The sequence below is a fragment of the Pristis pectinata genome, chromosome 1 (genome assembly GCF_009764475.1).
Source record: "Pristis pectinata isolate sPriPec2 chromosome 1, sPriPec2.1.pri, whole genome shotgun sequence".
Classification (NCBI taxonomy): Eukaryota; Metazoa; Chordata; class Chondrichthyes; order Rhinopristiformes; family Pristidae; genus Pristis; species Pristis pectinata.
In genome coordinates, this window is record NC_067405.1 from 45748163 (window position 1) to 45769725 (window position 21563).

A 21563-nucleotide genomic window follows, 5' to 3' on the forward strand; every position below is an offset into this window, starting at 1 on the left:
AGGTGCAAATGAATATTTGCGTCACCCTGAGGGCTGTTTAGGCCCCGGATGGTGGTGAGGGAGGAGGTGTAAAAATGAGATCCTGCAGTTACAGGAGAAAGTGTCAGGAGTCTGAGAGGGATGAGTGGACCAAGGAGTCACAGATGGAGTGGTCCCTGCGTAAGGCAGAGAGGGGTAGGGAGGGGAAGATATGGCTAGTGGTAGGATCTTGTTGCAACTGGCAGAAACGACAAAGGACGATGTGCTGGATGCAGAGGCTAATAGGGTGAGAGGTGAGGACTAGGGGACTCTATCTTTGTTCTGTTTGGATGGAGGGGGGGTGAGAGCAGAAGTCCAAGAGACAAGGGGCTCTATCAACCACAGTAAAATGGAAGTCACGTTTCCTGAAATATGAGGACAATTCAGACCCACTGGAATGGAAGGCCTCATCTTGAGAGCAGATGTGGCAGACACGAAGAAACTGGGAGAAAGGGATTGCATCCTTTCGAGACACAGTGTGGGAAGAGGCGTAGTCTAGGTAGCTGTGGGAGTCAGTGGAAGTACAGTAAACGTCAGTGGATAGTTTGTCTCCAGAGATGGAGACAGAGAGATCCAGAAAAGGGAGAGAGGTGTCAGAAATTATCCAAGTTAATTTGAGAACGGGGTGGAAGTTAATGGCAAAGGTGATAAAATTGACAAGTTCAGCATGGGTGCAGGAAGCAGAATGAATGCTGTTGTCAATGTAATGGAGAAAGTGTTGGGTGCTGGTACCAGAGAAGGTTTGGAACAAGGACTGTTCCATGTCGCCAACGAAAAGACAGGCATAGCTAGGGCCCATTGCTGCACCTTTGATTTGTTGGAAGCAAGAGGAGTTGAAAGAGAAGTTGTTCAGTGTAAGAACAAGTTCAGTCAGGTGGATGAGAGTGTCACTGGGAGGGAAACTGGTTGAATTTTCGTTGCAGAAAGAAGCCGACAGTTTTAAGACCTTCCTGCTGGGGGATGGAGGTGGATAAAGACTGGACATCCATAGTAAAGATGAGACAGTAGGGCCTGGGGAATTGGAAGTTGCCGAAATGGTGGAGGGCATGCAAGGTGTCCCCGATGTAGCTGGAAAGGGACTGGACAAGTGGAGACAGGATAGAGTCAAGGTATGAGAAAATAGGTTCAGAGGGGCAAGAGCAGGCAGAAACAATGGGTGCACCAGGAGAGTCCTGTTTGTGAATCTTGGGAAAGAGATAGAAGCGGGTTTGCAGTATTGTGTGTAGTGTAAATGGGTGATTGGAAGTCGACACAGCTTGTTGGCTGAAAGACATTGTCTTCAGCTGTCAAATATGTTGCAATTGGAGTGTCTTCACTTACTTGGCTCTTTCCTGTTCCAGCAACACCCACAACAAAAACTGAGTGTCGCACTGCCAACAGCTCCTCTAGTTGCGTAACCTGACCAAATATAAACAATAGTGTCAGAAGTCTGACCTTAGTGGGTGCTCTGGTATCAGATCAAATTTACCAATTATACAATCTTATCAATTTTAAGGTGTATAAATGGTTGCATTTCTTCAGAGACACAAGAGATTCTGCAGGTGCTGGAATCTGGAGCAACACACACAAAATGCTGGAGGAACTCAGCAGGTCAGGCAGCATCTGTGGAGGGAAATAAACAGTCGACGTTCAGGTCGAGACCCTTCATCAGGACTGGAGAGGAAGAGGGCAGAAGCCAGAATAAAAAGGTGGGGGGAGGAGCACAAGCTGGCAGGTGATAGGTGAGTCCAGCTGAGAGGAGAAAGGTAGGTGGGTGGAGGAGGGGGGGTATTTAAAGGGAATGATGTGAGAAGCTGGGAGGTGATCGGTGGATGAGGCTGGAGAAGGAGGAATCCAAAAGGAGAGGACAGTAGACCATGGAATAAAGGGAAGAAGGTGGGGAACCAGAGGAAGGTGATAAGCTGGTTGTGAGGACAGGGGAGGGGAAAGAGAAGGGGTGAGAGGGCCACAGGAATGAGGGAAAACAAAGGGGGAGGGGAGAGAAAGGGAGGGGAAGAGGGGAGGGGTTACTGGAAGTTAGAGAAATCGAGTTGAGGCTGTCAGGTTGAAGACTACCAAGGCAGAATATGAGGTGTTCCTCCAACCTGCGTCTGGCCTCAACATAACAGCAGAGGCGGCTATGGATAGACATGTCAGTATGGGAGTGGGATGTGGAATTGAATTGGCTGGCCACCAGGAGATCCTTGCTTTTGCAGAAGACGGACTGAAGGTGCTCAATGAAGCTCAACCACTTCGTTGAGCACCTTCACTCTGTCCAGCACCTTCGCTTTGTCTGCTGCAAAAACAAGGATCTCCTGGTGGCCAGCCACTTCAATTCCACATCCCACATACATATTTTAAAACTATAAATAATGCAATTTTTAATCAACTTATTTAGATTTATTAAGCATAATCTATTATTTTCACCTTTAATATGAAGTTATCCTCTGGCTGCAGATGCAGTTCTGAAATAGACTGGCGCACCATCTGTTCCAAATCTACATCTCTCTTGCGTGGTACATCCAACAATGGAAAAAGGTCACCAATCAGACCCAGAAAAATGGGAACATCATTGGTAACAATTTTCGGCAGATTAAAATCTCTCAAAGCACGCATTAGAACCTGGAAAACAGCAACACATTATAAAATGGTATTGGAAATATGATAATGAAAGGCATTTAGTTAACAAACATGATAAACAATTGCATACTTAAACAATTAGTGTATGTGATTCGTTAAACTTAATCTGTCATAGACTAGAACATTACTGGCCTAAATACAAATCTCTCAAAAATTAAACTAAAATCTTTCCAATATCAAGTGGGGAAAGGTAGTAATTTTATTTGCAAATATTGACTCCTGCAGTATTTGTTTTTTTATAAACAAAAGTGGGCATTAACATTCACAGAATAGGTTTGAATTGTATTCTCAAAAAGCTTCTCTTTTGCCTTCAATGCTAATAACAAAGGTGGTCAAATTTCAGCTTCAAAGATATTTTACTATAAAGGTGAGCACATTTAAGTAAATAACGAATGGCTCATAAAATTGTCACCAAGAACAGTAAGCCTGAGGATTGAGAGCATTTTAGAATTCAGCCAAGGCTGGCCACGAGATCAATAACACAAAGCAAATAGAATATAGGAGTAAACTAATGAGAAATATTAAAACAGATTTTAAGAGCTTTTATAGGTATGTAAAATGGAAAAGACCAGCAAGTCCTTTACTGACCATGTTGGGAAAGTTTATAAGCACAGTAAATGGCAGAGTAATTAAATAAGTTACATCTTTGCTTTCATGGGAGACAAAACAACCCTCCCAGAAATAATAAGAAACCTCAGGTCTAGTGAAATAGGAGAAATAAAAGAAATGACTTTCACTAAAAAAAACTACTGGATCGCTCAAGGAGCCTGAAAACCAATAAATCAAGCACTGTGATGCTAAACGTCCCAGAGCTTTGAAAGAGGTGACATTAGAGATAGTGGATATTGTGGTCATCAGCTTCCAAATTTAAGCAAGTTCTAGAATGGTTCCTGTAGATGGTAGGGCAGCAAATGCGATACCATGATTAAAGAAAGGAGGGAGAGAAAAAGGGGAGCCACTGACTTTCAGCCTCATTTCAGTTTTTGAGAAAATTCAATATCAAATCAATTAGAAAATAACATGATCGAATGGAATCAACACTGATTTATGAAAGGGAATATCATATTTGACTAATCTATTGGAGCCCTTTGAGGACTAGTCCAGTTGATGAGGAGGAACCTGTGGGCATGGTGTATTTAGGTGCCACGCAGGATGGTGAACAAGGTTAGAGTACACAGAACTAGATGAACTGAGAATTGCTTAACAAATAGAAAAAAAGAGAGACAAGACTGCAGATGCTGGAAATCTGGAGCAACACACCAAAAGCCAGAGGAATTCAGCAGGTCAGGCACCACCTGTGGAGGGAAATGGACAGTCAACGTTTCGTGTCGAGACCCTTCATCAAGAATAAAAAGGTCTTCTTCAGGTTCGCAATCTGTGGTTAGTCAGATATCGCAGGGATCAGTGCTTAGATTTTGACTATTCAAAATCTATATTAATAATCGGCTAAAGCAAACAAGTATCAGGTTTCCTAATTAGCTGATGACATAAATCTTAAATGGGAAACAGAGTAACAAAGAAATTGCAAAGAGGCGTCAGAGATATTGGCAAGCTAAGTACGTTTTCAATAACATAGCAGATGGAATTATAATGTGGAAAAATGTGAGGTCATTCAGTTTGGTACAAAAAAAAACAAATGGTGGATATTTTCAGGAATAGGCCACTCAGCCCCCCATGCCACCTCTGCCATTCAATATGATCATGGTTGGGGGGGTGGGATCCGTACTGGAGAGACTGGGGAAGAGGTGCTTGGCTCTCAAATAGAGGAAGCTAGGAGTAAGTACCATAGACAGGTGAAAGAGAAGGGAAGTGTTCAGACAGGCTTGAGATGTGTCTATTTTAACGCAAGGAGTATTGTGAACAAGGAGGATGAGCTTAGAGCTTGGATCGATACTTGGAGCTATGATGTGGTGGCCATTACAGAGACGGATGGCTCCAGGGCTGGAATGGTTGATTCAAGTGCCGGGTTTTAGATGTTTCAGGAAGGACAGGGAGGGAGGCAAAAGAGGTGGGGAAGTGGCACTGTTGATCAGAGATAGTGTCATGGCTGCGGAAAAGGTGGACGTTGTGGAGGGATTGTCTATGGAGTCTCTGTGGGTGGAGGTTAGGAACAGGAAGGGGTCAATAACTTTACTGGGTGTTTTTTATAGGCCGCCCAATAGTGACAGGGTTATCGAGGAGCAGATAGGGAAGCAGATCCTAGAAAGGTGTGAGAATAACAGAGTTGTTGTGATGAGGGATTTTAATTTCTCAAACATCGACTGGCATCTCCAGACAGTGAGGGGTTTAGATGGGGTGGAGTTTGTTAGGCGTGTTCAGGAAGGGTTCTTGACACAGTATGTAGATAGACCTACAAGAGGAGAGGCTGTGCTTGATTTGATATTGGGAAACGAACCTGGTCAGGTGTCAGATCTCTCAGTGGGTGAACATTTTAGTGATTGTGATCATAATTCTATCTCCTTTACGTTAGCACTGGAGAGAGATAGGAACAGACTAGAAAGGAGTTTACTTGAAGTAAAGGGAATTATGAGGCTCTCAGGCAGGAAATTGGAAGATTAAATTGGGAACAGATGTTCTCTGGGAAAAGTACGGAAGATATGCGGCAAATATTCAGGGGGTATTTGTGTGGAGTTCTGCATACACATGTTCCGATGAGACAGGGGAGTCACGAGAGGATGCAGGAACCGTGGTGTACGAAGGCTATAATAAATCTAGTCAAAAGGAAAAGAAAAGCATACAAAAGGTATAGAGAGCTAGGTAATGTTAGAGATCTGGAAGAGTACAAGGCTAAAAGGAAGGAACTTAAGAAAGAGATTAGGAGAGCCAGAAGGGGACATGAGAAGGCCTTGGCGGGCAGGATTAAGGAAAACCCCAAGGCGTTCTACAAGTATGTGAAGAGCAAGAGGATAAGATGTGTAAGAATAGAGCCTATCAAGTGCAGCAGTGGGAAAGTGTGTATGGATCCGGAAGAAACAGCGGAGGTACCTAATGAATACTTTACATCAGGATTCACTACGGAAAAGGATCTAGGGGATTATAGTGGGGACATGCAGCGGCCTGAAAAGCTTGAGCATGTAGATATTAGAAAAGAGGTGGTGCTGAAACTTTTGGAAAGCATCAAGTTAGATAAGTTGCCAGGACCGGATGTACCCCAGGTTGCTGTGGGAGGCGAGGGAGGAGATTGCGGAGCCTCTGACGATGATCTTTGCGTCGTCGATGGAGACGGGAGAGGTTCCGGAAGATTGGAGGATTGCGGATGTTGTTCCCTTATTCAAGAAGGGGAGTAGGGGTAGTCCAGGAAATTACAGAACAGTGAGTCAGAACACTGAGATCCCTTTATACTTTACTCACTTGCAGTCTCCTTTCAGATAATAATCTGCCTTTTGATCCCTCCTACCCAAATGCATTATCTTACACTTTTGTACATTAAACTCCATTTGCTAATTGTTTTACCCATTTCACTCAGCCTACCTATATACTATTCTAGAGTCCAAATATCCCCATCACAGTATACCTTTCCATCTATTTTCATGTCATCTGCAAACTTGGACACCTTATACTCTGCTTCTTTCTCCAACTCATTAATAAAGACACTAAATCATTGTGCGCCAAGGAGTGATCCTTGGGGCACCCAGTCTGAAAAAGATCCATTTGTTCCAATTCTCTGTCTTCTATGTAATAACCAGTCTTCAAACCATGTTAACACACTTCGCACAATACTCTTATCTTGTGCACCAACCTTTTTTTGTGGCATTTTATCAAACACCTTCTGGAAATCCAAATACATTAGATTGACAGTTTTCCTACTGTCAGGTCTGCTTGCTTGTTGTATACTCAAAAAAAAAACTCAAGCAAATTTGTCAAACCTGCTATCTCTTTCATAAAACCTGTTGACTTGGTTTGATTGCACTAAGCATTTCTAAATGACCAGCTATTTCCTCCTTGGTTATAAACTCCACCATCTTCCCAACAATAGGTGTTAACCTAACTTGCCTCAAGTTTCCCACTTTGTCTCCCTCCCTTCTTGAACAAGACCATCATATTCACAGTTGTCTACACCATTGGTACCCTTTTGGAACTCAGAGTTTTGACAAACTTCAACCAATGGCTCTACTCTCTCTGCAGCCACTTCCTTTAAAATCCTTGGATAAGAGCAATTGGATCCTGGCGACTTGCCTGACTTCAGTACCACTTTTTTTTCCCCTCCAGAGATCGGGAAATGTTGATGTTCAGAGGGACCTGGGTATTCTTGGGTACAAGTCATTCAAATCGAACATCAAGCACAGGCACTGCAGGCAGTTGGGAAGCCAAGTGGTAATGTTAGGCTTTATTTGATAGTGGATTTGAGTACAAAGCAATAATATCTTCCTGCAATCATTGAGAGTTGCGAGTAGTATTCACAATTTTTGGCCCTTTTCCCTAAAAATGGAGATACTTACGGCAAAGGGAGTGCAATGAAGATTTACTTGATTGATTCCTGGGATGGTGGCTCTGTCATATAGTAAGTGGTTAGGTAGGCCAAACCTCGTTTCTCTAGAGCTTAGAAGGATGAAGGTGACTTCACTGAAATTCACAAAATTCTGAGATGGCTCAACAGGGCAGATATGGGGTGAAGAATCTACAATTGGAGGTCACAGTCTCAAAATAAGAATTGAAATGTGGGGGAATTTCTTCACAAAAAGGTGGTGAATCCTTGGAATTCTTTAGCCCAGAGGGTTGTGGAGGTTCAGTCATCGATTGTGTTCTAAACATTGACTGTAAAATTTCTGGATATTAAATGAATCCAGGGATAGGGCAGGAAAATGGGTATTTGAATGAAAGATTTAGCCCCAGTCTTGTGGAATGGCCTTCTTGTGGGACAAAAGGCCTACTTCTGCTCCTATTTCTCAGGACCTTATAAGCTAGGAAGATGGAGTTGCAGTTGATTAGGATTAAAAAACACAGGCCTGGGAAAGGTCATGCACCCAAAAGGGTTGCCATTGCACTGTAAAGAGTCTGGTATTTTGTTTGCTGCTACAAGCCGCAATGCTGACCTGCCTTAGTACACTTTTCTTCACACGCTCTCTCAAAATCGTTTCAAGGAATGGGACTTGAATGTTGGGTAAGTATACATTTCAAATTACAAATGTTCTATCGAAACCAGAAATAAAGGCAGAGGGGCGCAGATGTGGGGGGGGGGGGGGGGGGGGGGGGGGAGGGGCACAGACGTAGAGGGAGAGAGAGAGATAGAGAGGGAGGGGCAGACAGAGGGACAGACAGAGGGACAGACAGAGGGACAGACAGAGGGACAGACGAGAATGCATGGGGAAATGAATTATAGTCTACAACGTTTCATCCAGTTGACTGAAATGATCATCACAATTCTAACCATGCACAACCTCCTACAACACATCAAGTGCAGCACAAGTCATTCCTAACTTCTCTCTCTATTTTCTCCCACTCCACCCCTATTATGTTACCATTTTCAACTTGGATTTATGTAGAAACCAGATCTATTTTCCGTAGTGCCATCTACAACTTTTAATTACCTGTTCCTCAGGCCTATTTCGATCTCCTCTCTTCAGTGATCCAGCAACAACCAGTACAGATTTTATAGCTCTTAGGCCCCAGTCATAGTGGTCCTACAAGATAAGCACTTACATATGACACAAATCAAATAAAAAGAAACAAACTGTTTGATAAGCAAGTTACTTCAACAGGTACTTTACCTGCTTTGACAACAGCTCACGGCAAAGTTTGTAGAGACTTATAAATTTTCTGGCAAGCATCCTGGCATCTATGAATCCCTCTGCCATCAACATTATTTCACATATCAGCTCTAGGTCTGGGATTACCATTGCACAAGGTCTAATAATTGGGAAAAGAATGTTATTAAAGACATTTTAAAAAGATAGAATTAACCACTTTCCCCACATATCCCCTTTTGCTCTAATCTATCTAATTGACCAATCCATTATTCTTCAAATCTGTTTTTTTTTAGTGCTTTTCTTTCCTGGATCATTTCATAATCATGGATTTTTTTTCTCTTCACTATTGGAATGTTACGTAGCCTGAAATAAAACCACCTCCAATTTCATTCAATTGTTTTTTTTCCCCAATAGGGTCAGTTCAGATAGATTCTACAAAGGGTTCTTGGTTTCAGCTTCTTACTGCTTACCAAAGCAACTCCATATGGTCACATTTTTCACTCTTTCTCCCCACCTACAGTGCCACAACAAAGTTACGCTCTCATCTTAAGTCTCAGAAGCACTGAATTATCACTGAATTATGTGTCATGAAATTTGTTTTGCAGCAGCACTACAGTGCAAAGACACAAAATTACTGTAAATTAAAAAACAGTGCAAAAAAAGGAATAGCAAGGTAGTGTTCATGGACCGTTCAGAAATCTGATGGCAGAGGGGAAGAAGCTGTTCCTAAATCACTGAGTGTGGGTCTTCAGGCTCCTGTACTTCCTCCCTGATGGTGGTAATGAGAAGAGGGCATGCCAGATGGTGAGGGTCCTTGGTGATGGATGCCATCTTCTTGAGGCTTCATGATTGCATCAATGTGTTCGGCCCAGGATAGATCCTCTGAGATGTTGACGCTCAGGAACTTCAAGCTGCTCACCCTTTCCACCACTGACCCTTCAAAGAAGATTGGTATGTGTTCTCCCGACTTCCCCTTCCTGAAGTCCACAATTAATTCCTTGGTCTTGCTGACGTTGAGTGCAAGGTTGAGAGATCATGGTATTTTAGCGGTTAGTGTAACGCTATTACAGCGCCAGCGACCTGGGTTCAATTTCCACTGCCATCTGTAAGGAGCTTTTACGTTCTCCCTATGTCTGCATGGGTTTCCTCCAGGTGCTCTGGTTTCCTCCCACATTCCAAAGACGTACAGGTTAGGAAGCTGTGGGCATGTTATGTTGGCGCCGGAAGCGTGGCGACACTTGCGGGCTGCCCCCAGAACACTCTACGCAAAAGATGTATTTCACTGTGTGTTTCGATGTACATGTGACTAATAAAGATATCCTCGATGGTGGAGAGAGTTGTGCCCATGATGGAGCTGGCTGAGTCCACAACCCTCTGCAGCCTCCAATCCTGTGCATTGGAGCCTCCGTATCAGGCAGTGATGCAACCAATCAGAATGCTCTCCACCGTACATCTATAGAAATTTGTGAGAGTCTTTGGTGACATACCAAATCTCCTCAACCTCCTAAAGAAGTAGAGCCGCCGGCGTGCCTTCTTCATGATTGCATCAATGTGTTGGGCCCAAGATAGATCCTCTGAGATGTTGACGCCCAGGAACTTCAAGCTGCTCACCCTTTCCACCGCTGACCCTTCAATGAAGATTGGTATGTGTTCTCTCTACTTCCCCTTCCTGAAGTCCACAATCAATTCTTTGGTCTTGCTGACATTGAATGCGAGGTTGTTGTTGCGACAGTACTCAACCAGAAGATCCATCTCAGTCTTGTATGCCACTTCATCGCCATCTGAAATTCTATCAACAGTAGTGTCATCAACGAATTTATAGATGGTGTTTGAGCTGTGCTTGGCCACACAGTCATGAGTGCAGAGAGAGTAGAGCAGTGGGCCAAGCATGCATCCTTAAGGTCTGCTTGTGTTGATTGTCAGCAAGGAGGAGATGTTTTTACCGATCTGCACTGACTGTGGTTTCTCGATAAGAAAGTTGAAGATCCAGTTGCAGAGGGAGGTACAGAGGACCAGGTTTTGAAGCTTGTTGATTAATACTGAGGGGATGGTGGTGTCGAATGCTATGTTGTAATTGATAAACAGCAGCCTGATGTATGTTTTGCTGTTGTCTAGGTGCTCCAAAGCAGAATGGATAGCCAGTGAGATTGCATCCACTGTAGACCTGTTGTGGTGGTAGGCAAATTGCAGCAGGTCTAGGTCTCAGTTGTGTTCTCACATTTATACCCATCTCAGAAGCTCGCAATAACTGAAATCTGCATCTCAACTTTCCATCATACCCATTATAAGGCTTAATGCACCTTTGCTATTAGAGTCTCATATTGAGGGATCCAGCAGTGTACCACATCTGGCTGTTCTTGAGAAGGTGATGGTGAGCCACCTCAAGTACCTGTAATCCTATTGTAGGTACTCCCACAGGTGTTAGGAAGAGAAATCCAGGATATAGACAAACTGACAATGAAGAAAAATAGATGCAAGTCATGATGCTGTGCAATTTGAAGGGGAACCTGCAGGTGGTGGTGCTCCTATACGCCTACTGCCCTTGTCCTCCTTGACAATGGGAGCCATGGGTTTAGGGATACAGCTGGAGTACCCTGGCACTTGTTTGGTACAAATGTTACTTGCTGATTATCAGACTGTGCCTCATTGTTACTTGGTCTTGCTGCATGGTGGACTGCTTCATTTCCTGAGGAACTGAACACTGTGCAATCACAGAAAAGCTGGAAGCTGGAGAGGGGAGAGATTTAATAGGAACCTGAGGGGCAGCTTTTTACACCTGGAGGGTGGTCAGTATATAGAATGAGCTGACAGAGGAAGTGGTTGAGGCAGGTACATTACCAACATTTAAAAGGAACTTGGACATATACATGGATAGGAAAGGTTTAGAGGGATATGGGCCAAACATGGGCAAATGGGACTAGCTTGGATGGGAATCTTGGTTGGCATGGACCAGTTGGGCTGAAAGGCCTGCTTACATGCTCTATGACTCCATGACTATGACTCTATGACTAAGCCAGTCAAGCAGCATATGTGGAAGGGGAAAACAGTTAGCATTTCAAGTTGAACACCCTTCAACAGAACTTCTGATAAACGGTCTTTGGATTGAAACATTGACTGTTTTCTCTTCTGTGTGACTGGCTGAGTTCTTCAGCATTTCCGTTTGTTTCAGATTCCAGCATCCACAGTTGTATTTGTTTTCCATTGTGAAATCACTTCAGTTGTTTTTTTTAGTTCATTTGGAAGTTAGCAGCTCAATGCTGACCACAGGTTCAGGACTATTATATGAAGTAGATTTCATTGACACTTTGGTCCAAAACTTGCTAAAAGCACTATACCACCCACTGTTGTCACTTAAAGCACCCAATTATCTGATTTGTTTCAGCATAGTTAGCATGGATATGGTAGGATGAAGGGCCTGTTTCTGTTCTGTATGATTCTATGACAATGACAAGTGGGGGTGAATACCACATTCAACGAAAATCAAAAAAATTGCAGACTTTGCCTTCGACCTGAAATGTCAACTGTTTCCCTGTCCACAAGTACTGCCCAACCTGGCAAGTGCTTACAATATTTTCAGTTTTTTTTGTTTCAAATTTCCAGCATTGGCAGTTTCTTTTTCTGATTTTTGTATACCTTGGATCGCTGCATTCATCCACCTTATAGCTCACACACTTGATAACAATAACCTATACTGGCATAAAGAATGTCTTTATAGGTTTGATAGCAAAGCAGAGATTGGACAATAGGCCAAAGCCTTCTCAATCACATTTCTATTGTCTAATCATTATTGACATAATTTCAGAAATGAAACAGAACTTATCAACACATTATACTAAATAGCTTGATAATATCGATGTACCTAAAGAGGGCTTTAAGGTTTTCAGGAAGCTCTGCTCTTCCTGCATATCCTGGATTCAGGGTAATAAATATTCCAACAGAAGGTTTCAGTTCAATAAGTTCTCCTAGAAAATAAAATCTGTTGATTCAAAACGGTACGTTAATACAAGATAGACATCAGTGGATTGATTATTTAAAATATTTTCACATCACAGAGCTCTTTACCTTTTTTTCTTGTTTCTAATTGCATCTTGAATAGTTTTGACTTGTACAGCTACAACTGAGAGAACTTCCACTGAAATACGATTAAATTCATCAAAGCATCCCCATGCTCCTGTTTGTGCAAGGCCTTTATATATATTTCCTATGGACTGATATTGTACAGGTTAAGAAATTTATAAGGAACATTCATTCTCAAGACATATCAAGTAAAGAATTAACTTGCAGAATAACAGAAACAACAAGGAAATAAATGAACTATCTGGAGACCTACATTTTAAAAGCTACAAGATATTGGTTCAGATGGCTCAGGGAATTGTACCTACATCTCTGAATTAAAATGTTGTGGCTTCAAGTCCCACACCATGAGACAAAAATATCTTGGCTCATAGTCCAGAGCACTACTGAGGGTGTGTTGAACTCCAGATGATTCCATATTTTGGATCCAGCAGATAAATCAAGGACCCATCCACTCACTCAATTGGATGTAAAAGATTTCATCAAACTATTTCAACGATGACTTGGGGAGTTATTCCCCCATACTTGAAAATCACATTGTCTAATTATCACCACACTGGAGCTTGTCATGCACTGACTTTCGTATTTCCTACTTGATAAAACACTTCAAAAGTACTTGTAAATAAATCAAGGAGCATCTTAGAAAAAAAACAGTTAAATTCCATTAGGTTCCCCAATTAGACAGGTTCATGGCAAAAATTTAAACTATTACCTAAGCATTCCAATTTCAAGTGTATTTCGGGTGCAATTTCTAAATTACACACAAAGCAGAAGCTCCACCCCCACAGTTTTATAATTTAGGTTAAACTTCTTAACATTTGCAACATGTCCTTAAACATTAATCAAAATTAATTTCCCACTAATTTTACCTTTCTTGCAATAAAAGAGCTGAACTCAAACCAAGGCTGGAAAATTTAAGAATTACTGACGAACACAAACCAGTAAATTTTGGAGTATTTTTCAACTTGGGTAGAAGTGAGAAAATAGAGTTAGTGGACTGAAAATTTAATGGAGTACATGGTGAACAGACATTGAGCAGCTACAACCACTTTTTTCCTCCAAAGATATAAAATAAACTCCTGTAAGGTTTAAGTTGGTAAGAATTATATTCAGAATCAAAACGGTATTTTCATTTATTCATTTTTACAAAATCAACTAAGGGTATTTCCACTGGTCTTTCATATCAATAACTCAGTGTAGAATTTCCATTCATTTACAAATGCAGGACCAGCACTTATTACCCATCCTCATGTGTCCTTCAGAAGATGGTGGGAAGCGATCTTGAATTGGGGCTGATCTTAGTACTCCTAAAATATTGTTGGACAAAAAGTTCTCAAATATAGACCCTGCAATGATTACTTATTCATTGATTTTCGGTGTGATATACTACAGAGAAACAGTAAATAGAATACTGAAAGTGATTCAATAATGGAAGCCACTTGCCAAATTATGATGATTTATTTACTAAGTGTGAGATAAATTAGTGATGTGAACAGATCACATCTTTTTTCATCCTCTTTGCTCACTTTTCCCCCATAGTTCTACTCCTGAGGTTTTGATTCACAAGTGGCCTTGACTGTCAGTGCTGATAGGCAGTTTGACTATTGGGAAGCATTACACTCAAGCCTGACAGTCATTAGCTGAAGTCATCAGCCAGTGCCCACAAGTATGCTTACAGCAAGCATCACTGAATAACGGAAATCTCCTTTCTCCTCACTGATTTGGTCATATTGATTGCAGCACTCTAATTAGGATTAGGAGATGCTTTCCCAACAAATTTCACTCTGTATTTAAATATCAAGTTCATTACCATTTCTAGATTTGCCAGACATAATCATTTTGCAGCAAGACACCGCATTGCAATGTATTGTTACCTTATAATCCATCTGTTCAGAGCAGTTGAAAACATACACCATAATGCCCAGAGAACGTCCCAGGTCCTTGGTAGTCTCTGTTTTACCAGTCCCAGCTGGTCCTGATGGCGCTCCACTCATTATCAAATGTAAAGATTGAGTCAAGGTAATATAACACCTGTAGAACCATTAAAAATAATATCTAAAGAATAAACAGAAAGTTGAATTATATAATGCCGTAGGAGTGTAGAAATCAGAGGAAACTGCTCCAACCATCTCATATTCTGGTCTGATCACAGCAAGTTCAATGGGCTATGCTGGTCACTGAAATGCAGGAGAGACATTCAGACCTTGGAGGTACTCAGAGAGGAATCATGAGCCTGATCTTTAAATCCAGAAGACTCAGTCGAGAGAGAAGATGAGAATTAGTGTTTAAATTAAATAAGTGCATCCTTTATAAGTTAGTAGCAATATAGGCAATTACTTGGCCTTTTACTAAATGCTTGCCGAACTCAGTTTGTTGAAATATTTAGTTATTTGGGGAATGTGAGTTCCTATTTGTACCTATCAGTATTTATTAATGACAATTTCAACAAAAATTGAGAAGATGAGAAAATAGATGCAATATTAATAATGGGTAAACATTCACTACTTAGCTTTTTTGTTAGCAAATAATGTTTAAACACTCTGTAAAATTTGATTACACTTAATGAAAAAGACTATGATGCTGGAGCAACTCAGCAGGCCAGGTAGCATCCGTGGAGAAAAGCAGGTGGTCAATATTTCAGGTCAGGACCTTTCTTCAGGACTGAAGATAGGAAAAGGGGAAGCCCAATATATAGGAGGGAAAAGAAGAACAGTGATAGATGGACAAAGGAGGGGAGGCAGGGTGGGCACAAGGTGGCGACAGGAAGATGCAGGTAAGAGATAGTGATAGGCAGGTGCGGGGGAGGCGGCGAGAGCAGATACACCGGGGCATAGGTCAAAGGTAAGGAGGAAGAAAGGGTAGTAGTTAAAAGAGAGATAGGCTAGGAAAGGGAAGAAAAAAAGAAGCATGGTTGGGGGTGGGTGTGGGAGGTGGGGGGGTGTGAGAATTACTTAAAGTGGGAGAATTCAATGTTCATGCCGTTAGGCTGCAAGGGTCCAAGACGGAAAATGAGGTGCTGTTCCTCCAGTTTGCGCTTGGAATTCTTTTGGCAGTGGAGGAGGCCAAGGACTGACATATCAGTGATGGCATGGGAAGGGGAGTTGAAGTAACTGGCAATGGGGAGATGCAGATCACAGTTACAGACGGAGCGCAGGTGTGCTGCGAAACAGTCACTTAGTCTGCGTTTGGTCTCATCAATGTAGGGGAGGCCACAGTTGGAGCACCAAATGCAGTAGATGATATTAAGGGAGGTGCAGGTGAATCTCTGTCTCACCTGAAAGGACTGTTTGGGTCCCTGGATGGAGGTGATGGAGATGGTGTAGGGGCAGGTGTTGCACCTATGGCGGGGGCAGTGGGAAGTTCCCAGGGTGAGGGCAGGATGGGTGGGGGAAAGGCATGAACTAGGGAGTCACAGAGAGAGTGGTCCCTGCGAAAGGCAGAAAGGGGTGGGGAGGGGAAGAGTTCTTGGTGGTGGGGTCCCGTTGGAGATGGCGGAAGTGGCGGAGAATGATATGTTGGATACGTAGGCTGATAGGATGAAATGTGAGGACAAGGGGGACCCTATCCCTGTTGGGTCTGGGAAGGGTGGGGGTGAGAGCAGAGGTGCGGGAAATGGCAGAGATGTAGGTGCAAGCTCTCTCGACCACAGTAGGGGGGAAAGCCACAGTTAGTAAGGAAGTTGGACATCTCGGATGTCCTGGAGTGGAAAGCCTCATCATGGGAGCAGATGTGGCGGAGGCAGAATAATTGAAAGGGATAGTGTCCTTGCAAGAGACGGGGTGGGAGGAGCTGTAATCGAGGTAGCTGTGGGTGTCAGTCGATTTGTAGAAAATGTCAGTGGATGAGAAATCTCCTAAGATGGAGATGGAAAGATCGAGAAAAGAGAGAGAGGTGTCAGAGATAGTCCAAATCAATTGGAGAGCAGGGTGAAAATTTGTGTCGAAATTTATGAAACTGTCAAGTTCCACACAGGCACCAATGCAGTCATTGATATAGTGGAAAAACAGCTGAGGAATGGGGCCAGAATAGGCTTGGAGCAGAGACTGTTCAATGTAGCCAACGAAGAGGCAGGCGTAGCTGGGGCCCGTGTGAGTGCCCATAGCTACGCCCTTGGCCTGAATAAAGTGAGAGGGATCGGAAATGAAGTTGTTAAGGGTGAAGACAAGTTCAGCCAGGCGGAGAAGAGTATTAATGGAAGGTGACTGGCTCTGTCTCTTGTCAAGAAAGCAGAGGGCAGTGATCGTCATGATGGGGAATAGGGACTGGACATCCATGGTGGTTGTGTGTGCCGGAGAACTTAAAGCTATGGAAGAGTTGGTGAGCGCGTGATGTGTCACAGATGTAGGTGGGAAGGATTGGACTGGGGGGACAGGATAGTGTCCAAGTACGAGGATACAAACTCCATAGGGCAAGAGCATGCGTAGACAATAGGTCTGCCGGGACAGTCCATCTTGTAGATTTTGGGGAGGAGACAGAAGCGGGCAGTCCTAGGTTGCGGGACTATCATGTTGGTAGCTGTGGTGGGGAGACCTCCCAAGGTGATGAGGTCAGTGACGGTGCGGGAGATAATGTCCTGGTGGTCCTCGGTGGGGTCATGGTTCAGGGATAGGTAGGAGGAAGTGTCCAAAAGTTGGCGTCTGGCCTCTGCAAGGTAGAGGTCAGAACGCCAGACTACCACGGCACCACCATTGTCGGCTGGTTTGATGACAATGTTAGGGTTAGTGCAGAGGGAGTGGAGAGCAGAGCGTTCAGAAGGGGTAAGGATGGAGTGGGTGAAGGGAACAGAAAAGTCAAAATGGCTGATGTTGTGCCAAAAGTTGGCTATGAGTACGTCTAGCAAAGGTAACAGACCTGGTGGGGTTAGTCCAGGTGGAAGAAGAGGGCTGGAGGTGGGAGAACGGGTCATCAGAAGGGGGAAGAGGACTTCTTACCGAAGATGGCGCAGAGGCAGAGGTGGCAGAAAAAGAGCATGGCATCATGCTGGGCTCGGAATTCATTGAGGTGGGGACATATCAAGTCACAAAGCACTCAGGAAATCTATCTTCTTGTTAGTGTGGCATTCTGTCCTATGGTTGGGACCACATAATTATTTAAAAACACATGGCATTATGATGTTCTTATTCTATTTAAATTACTATCTTCGGTGGATTATAATAGCTAACAAAGCATCAGATAATTTAGAGAGAATTAGAAAAAATGCAAAAAGAGCTTTTGATATTACAGTCCATTGAACAGATGAGAAAATAATACTTCAAGTTACTAAATTCACTTCATTAAAGCCATGGAATTATATTTATGCAGACAGATACTAAATGACAGAATTATAACGGCTAACACAGGCAGGCCAGAGCATGCTGAATCTCAACATCTGATTAGATGTGAAGAAACAAATAAAGGATTTTCATGTTTTATTTTTCCTTCTTAATTTTTTGAAAACTGTAAATTTTGCAAGTGGGCTGATATTACACAATAAAACTGTCCCGATTTCATAGATATTAAAATAAAAATCCAAAATTAACAAAACAAATTATTTCAAGTTTTTGGTTTCTTTATTTGCTTTAACAAAAGGAGCATTGAATACTAAAATTCTACCATTAGCTAGTAAAATAAGTAACTTGAATATAAAACTCACCTGTCAGTCAGAGGGGTAATTACCAAGCGAGGTGTATTACCAAGGTACTCGTATGAATATTGAAAATAGGCATCACAGATATCAACAAAGCAATGCTTTTGATTATCATCCCATCTGTGTCGTAGTTGAGAGAGCCAAGCAAAAGCCTGACTATTTATGACCTAACAAAAAAAATTAACATTACTTACATAGGTTTAAAGCCAACTAACTATGACAACTCTATCAATTTTGAACTGCAATGACTACTTAGGAAAAAGAAGTTGTAAAAGAAAAAAGTATGAATTAAAACCTTTATCTTCTTAAAAGAACATTAGCCTGGATTTTATTGCCAAGGGCCCACTACTCAGTCATTGCTTTACTTGAACCTACCTCAGTTCTCCCAAAGCCAAATGACCTGGCTTTGATCAGGAGCAGGATCTGGAATGAGGTAATGCAGCGAAGTGGGCAGGGCTGCTGGGGAGTCCAACAGCAGAGTGCAGCCAGTAAGTTTGAGATGACTTCTTTCTTGTAGAGTCTCAAAACTTATCTGCGCATGCTGAGAAATGCCAGCAGTTTGATAGAGAATTGTCAGAATTTTCCAACAAAGTCCAGGCCACAGTTTTTAATTTGTGAAGTGAACCAGAAAGTGCTCCTTACTTCACAATGTAACATACAACTAAAGTGTTGTATGTTGTACAATCCAAAGTGTAGTCACTGTTGTCATGAAGGAAAATGCACTAGTCAATTTGCAAATAGCAACAGCAACCAATAAATAACAAAACAATCTGCTTTTCATTCATGGTAATTGAAGGATAAGCATTGTCAGGATATCAAAGACTCCCTTTTTATGAAATAGTGCTACAGGATTTTACTTTAAGTATCTGCATTAGGGAGTGTATAGACATATAGGTCAACAACTTATCTTATAGAGAATGGTATAGTTCTTTACTATTGCCAGGGATGTTGACCCAGAACATGTACTCATGTCTCTAGATGAGACTTGTAGCCATAACTTTCAAATTCAGGCAAGAATGCCACCAATGAGCCAAGTCAAAAGGCCCACAGCAAACACATGATGGTACAACAGCGTCTGTTCTTCCATAAGAAACAGCTTAAATTTACCCACTTCGCACCATTCAATATGTGGCCATTGAATTGCTGGCAATATTACAACATATGGCCATTCTGTGGTACTTATGATATGGTAGCATACTAAAAAATGCAGCAAAGCACATAGCAGCAGCAGTGAATGGGCAACGCAATGTACATATTTCATGAATGACCACTGAATTATAAACATTTTCTTCCATAGGGTCTTCATAAATTTTTACACTTCCAAATCATTTCATCCCCTCAAGATTCAGCGGGAGTGAGCAAAAAGTCTGCACTGACAAATGTGAAGAAGTTGTCAGTTCAGGAATTTGGAAAATTAATTGATTGCCATGTGACTTAACCCATGTCATTGGAACCCTTCGGTAAGTGAAGTTAAAATATACTATTACCAACATCATCCTCCCACACAAAAATGTAATCAGATTTAAATACATCCTGCAGAAATATGATAACAGGATACAGAGATATATAGCTACAAAACAGCAATTTCATTTTCACTTCCTTGCTTCTGGCAGTATAATCAAAACTTATATTTTCCTTGTAAATTCTTATCTTCTACAATGATCACTCTAGGAAAAACATATTTTCAAATTAACACCACAATCTCTGAGGATTTAAGAATTCCACTTCATACTCTGGGGTAACATGCTTTCTAACACCAATACAAAATGGATCTTGCTTTTGAAAATTTATGGAATACAGATAAAGCAAAAATCTATAAGTTAGAACTAGGTACAGTACGTATGGTGGAAATTATATAATTTAATTATTTTCTTATCACCTTATACGATACATGCATCATTTGCTTTGAACAATCTATTATTCTGTTGGTCTGTATGTGCCAATTACTTCTGAATCACAGAACTATGGATGGTTGCAGCCCAAGGAAGGAGACCAGTCAGCCAATCAAGCCTGAATGTGGTCAACGCAACAGCATCCAGATAGATGCCCTCATCCTAAAGCTCTTCAAATTGCTTCCTTTTTCTAGATACTTATGCAGCTCCTTTTTGATCGGTACCATTGAAAATGCCATACTACTACCCCTGGCAGTGCAATCAGACACTTACAATGCAAAAAAAAACTTTCCTCATGTTGGTTTAGGTTCTTTTGCCCATCACCTTCATTCTGAATACCTAGTTCTTGACCCCCATGCCACTAGGAACAGCTTCCCTATCAACTCTATCTAATATTCATGATGTTAAACAGCTCTGTCAGATCTCCTAACAACCACTGTCATTCCATCGTGAACTAGCTAATCCAGTCGATCCACATAACTAGAGTCCCTCATCTCTGGAATCTACAGGCGTACATTTGAGCCAGTCTAACCTTTCATCATAAGACACTCTCTTTATTCTGGTAATCTCCCCACTACACCCTCGGTCCTGATGCAGGGTCTTGACCCGAAACATCGACTATTCCTTTGCCTCCACAGATGCTGCCTGACGTATTGAGTTTCTCCAGCTGTTTGCTTTGTGCCCTTCTCCAATTATCTTTTTATCTTGGAGCGGTTTACATCCTTTTCCATAACTATTCTAAACCTAATGATATCATGATCAGCATTTCCTAGATGTTTCCCCAAAAATATTCGCTTCCTTTGGCCTGGTTCATTTTCCAAAACTATAAATGCCATCTTCTATTTTGGGCAGGAAACATTCTGATCAAAGAAGTTTCATCTTAAAACATTTCAGAAACCACTCCATCATTTTCCTCTGATGTAATTGTTTTTGGAGTCTACATTTGGATAGATGAAGTCCCTTGTTATCTCACTCTCTTTGCAATTTCAGTGCAAATTTACTGGTAAATATCCTTCTCACTAGTTGGCAGATTGCAGAATAGACCCAGTAGTGTAATTGCATCTCAATTGTTTCTTAATTCTAAATGGATTCAGTTCTGGATTGTTCCAGGACATTCTCTCTTTCTAGCACTGCAATATTCCCCTTGATCAATAATACCATTTCCCCTCCTTTTTCCCTATCTTTCCTGAATACTTCATTTTCAGAAATATTTGGATCCCATTCCAGTCACAACATCATAATGCAACATGGTTAACTGTACCCATAGCTCACCAAACTCATTTAATATTTACACACATATACTATAAGTCTACTTGTACTCTTCTCCATCAAAGTCTGGTCCTATCTACAAAGCTTCTTCTGGTTCTGGTGTTATTTCACTCTCTCACTTTTACTTTTCTAAGCCATTTTCCTAAACAAAATCTCCTTTCAAATTTGTTTAACCTTCAAACTCATCCCATCCCCAGCACTAGTGAATCTTCCCATGAGGACCTTTGTCCCAGCTCTCTTGAGGAACAATCTGTTCAGCATGATAGGTCTCATCTGTACTAGAACTGCCCCAGTAATTTAAAGGCTTCCTTCCTACATCCTCTCTTCATCCACACATATGACTAACCCTTTACTTTTATATTTGCTGGCACATGGCAG

General features: G+C 41.9%; 1 protein-coding gene across 1 annotated transcript in view; it reads right to left on the reverse strand.

The window, feature by feature from the left end:
* dnah9l (dynein, axonemal, heavy polypeptide 9 like) overlaps window positions 1-21563 on the reverse strand; it is a 242026-nt gene that overhangs the window by 142126 nt on the left and 78337 nt on the right. Inside the window, exons 31-38 of the mRNA XM_052029683.1 lie at window positions 18031-18191; window positions 14273-14429; window positions 12387-12532; window positions 12184-12300; window positions 8346-8484; window positions 8166-8258; window positions 2425-2619; window positions 1339-1416 (exon numbers count right to left, since the gene is read on the reverse strand). Coding sequence (XP_051885643.1) covers window positions 1339-1416; window positions 2425-2619; window positions 8166-8258; window positions 8346-8484; window positions 12184-12300; window positions 12387-12532; window positions 14273-14429; window positions 18031-18191 — 1086 coding nt within the window. The remainder of the gene's footprint in view (window positions 1-1338; window positions 1417-2424; window positions 2620-8165; window positions 8259-8345; window positions 8485-12183; window positions 12301-12386; window positions 12533-14272; window positions 14430-18030; window positions 18192-21563) is intronic.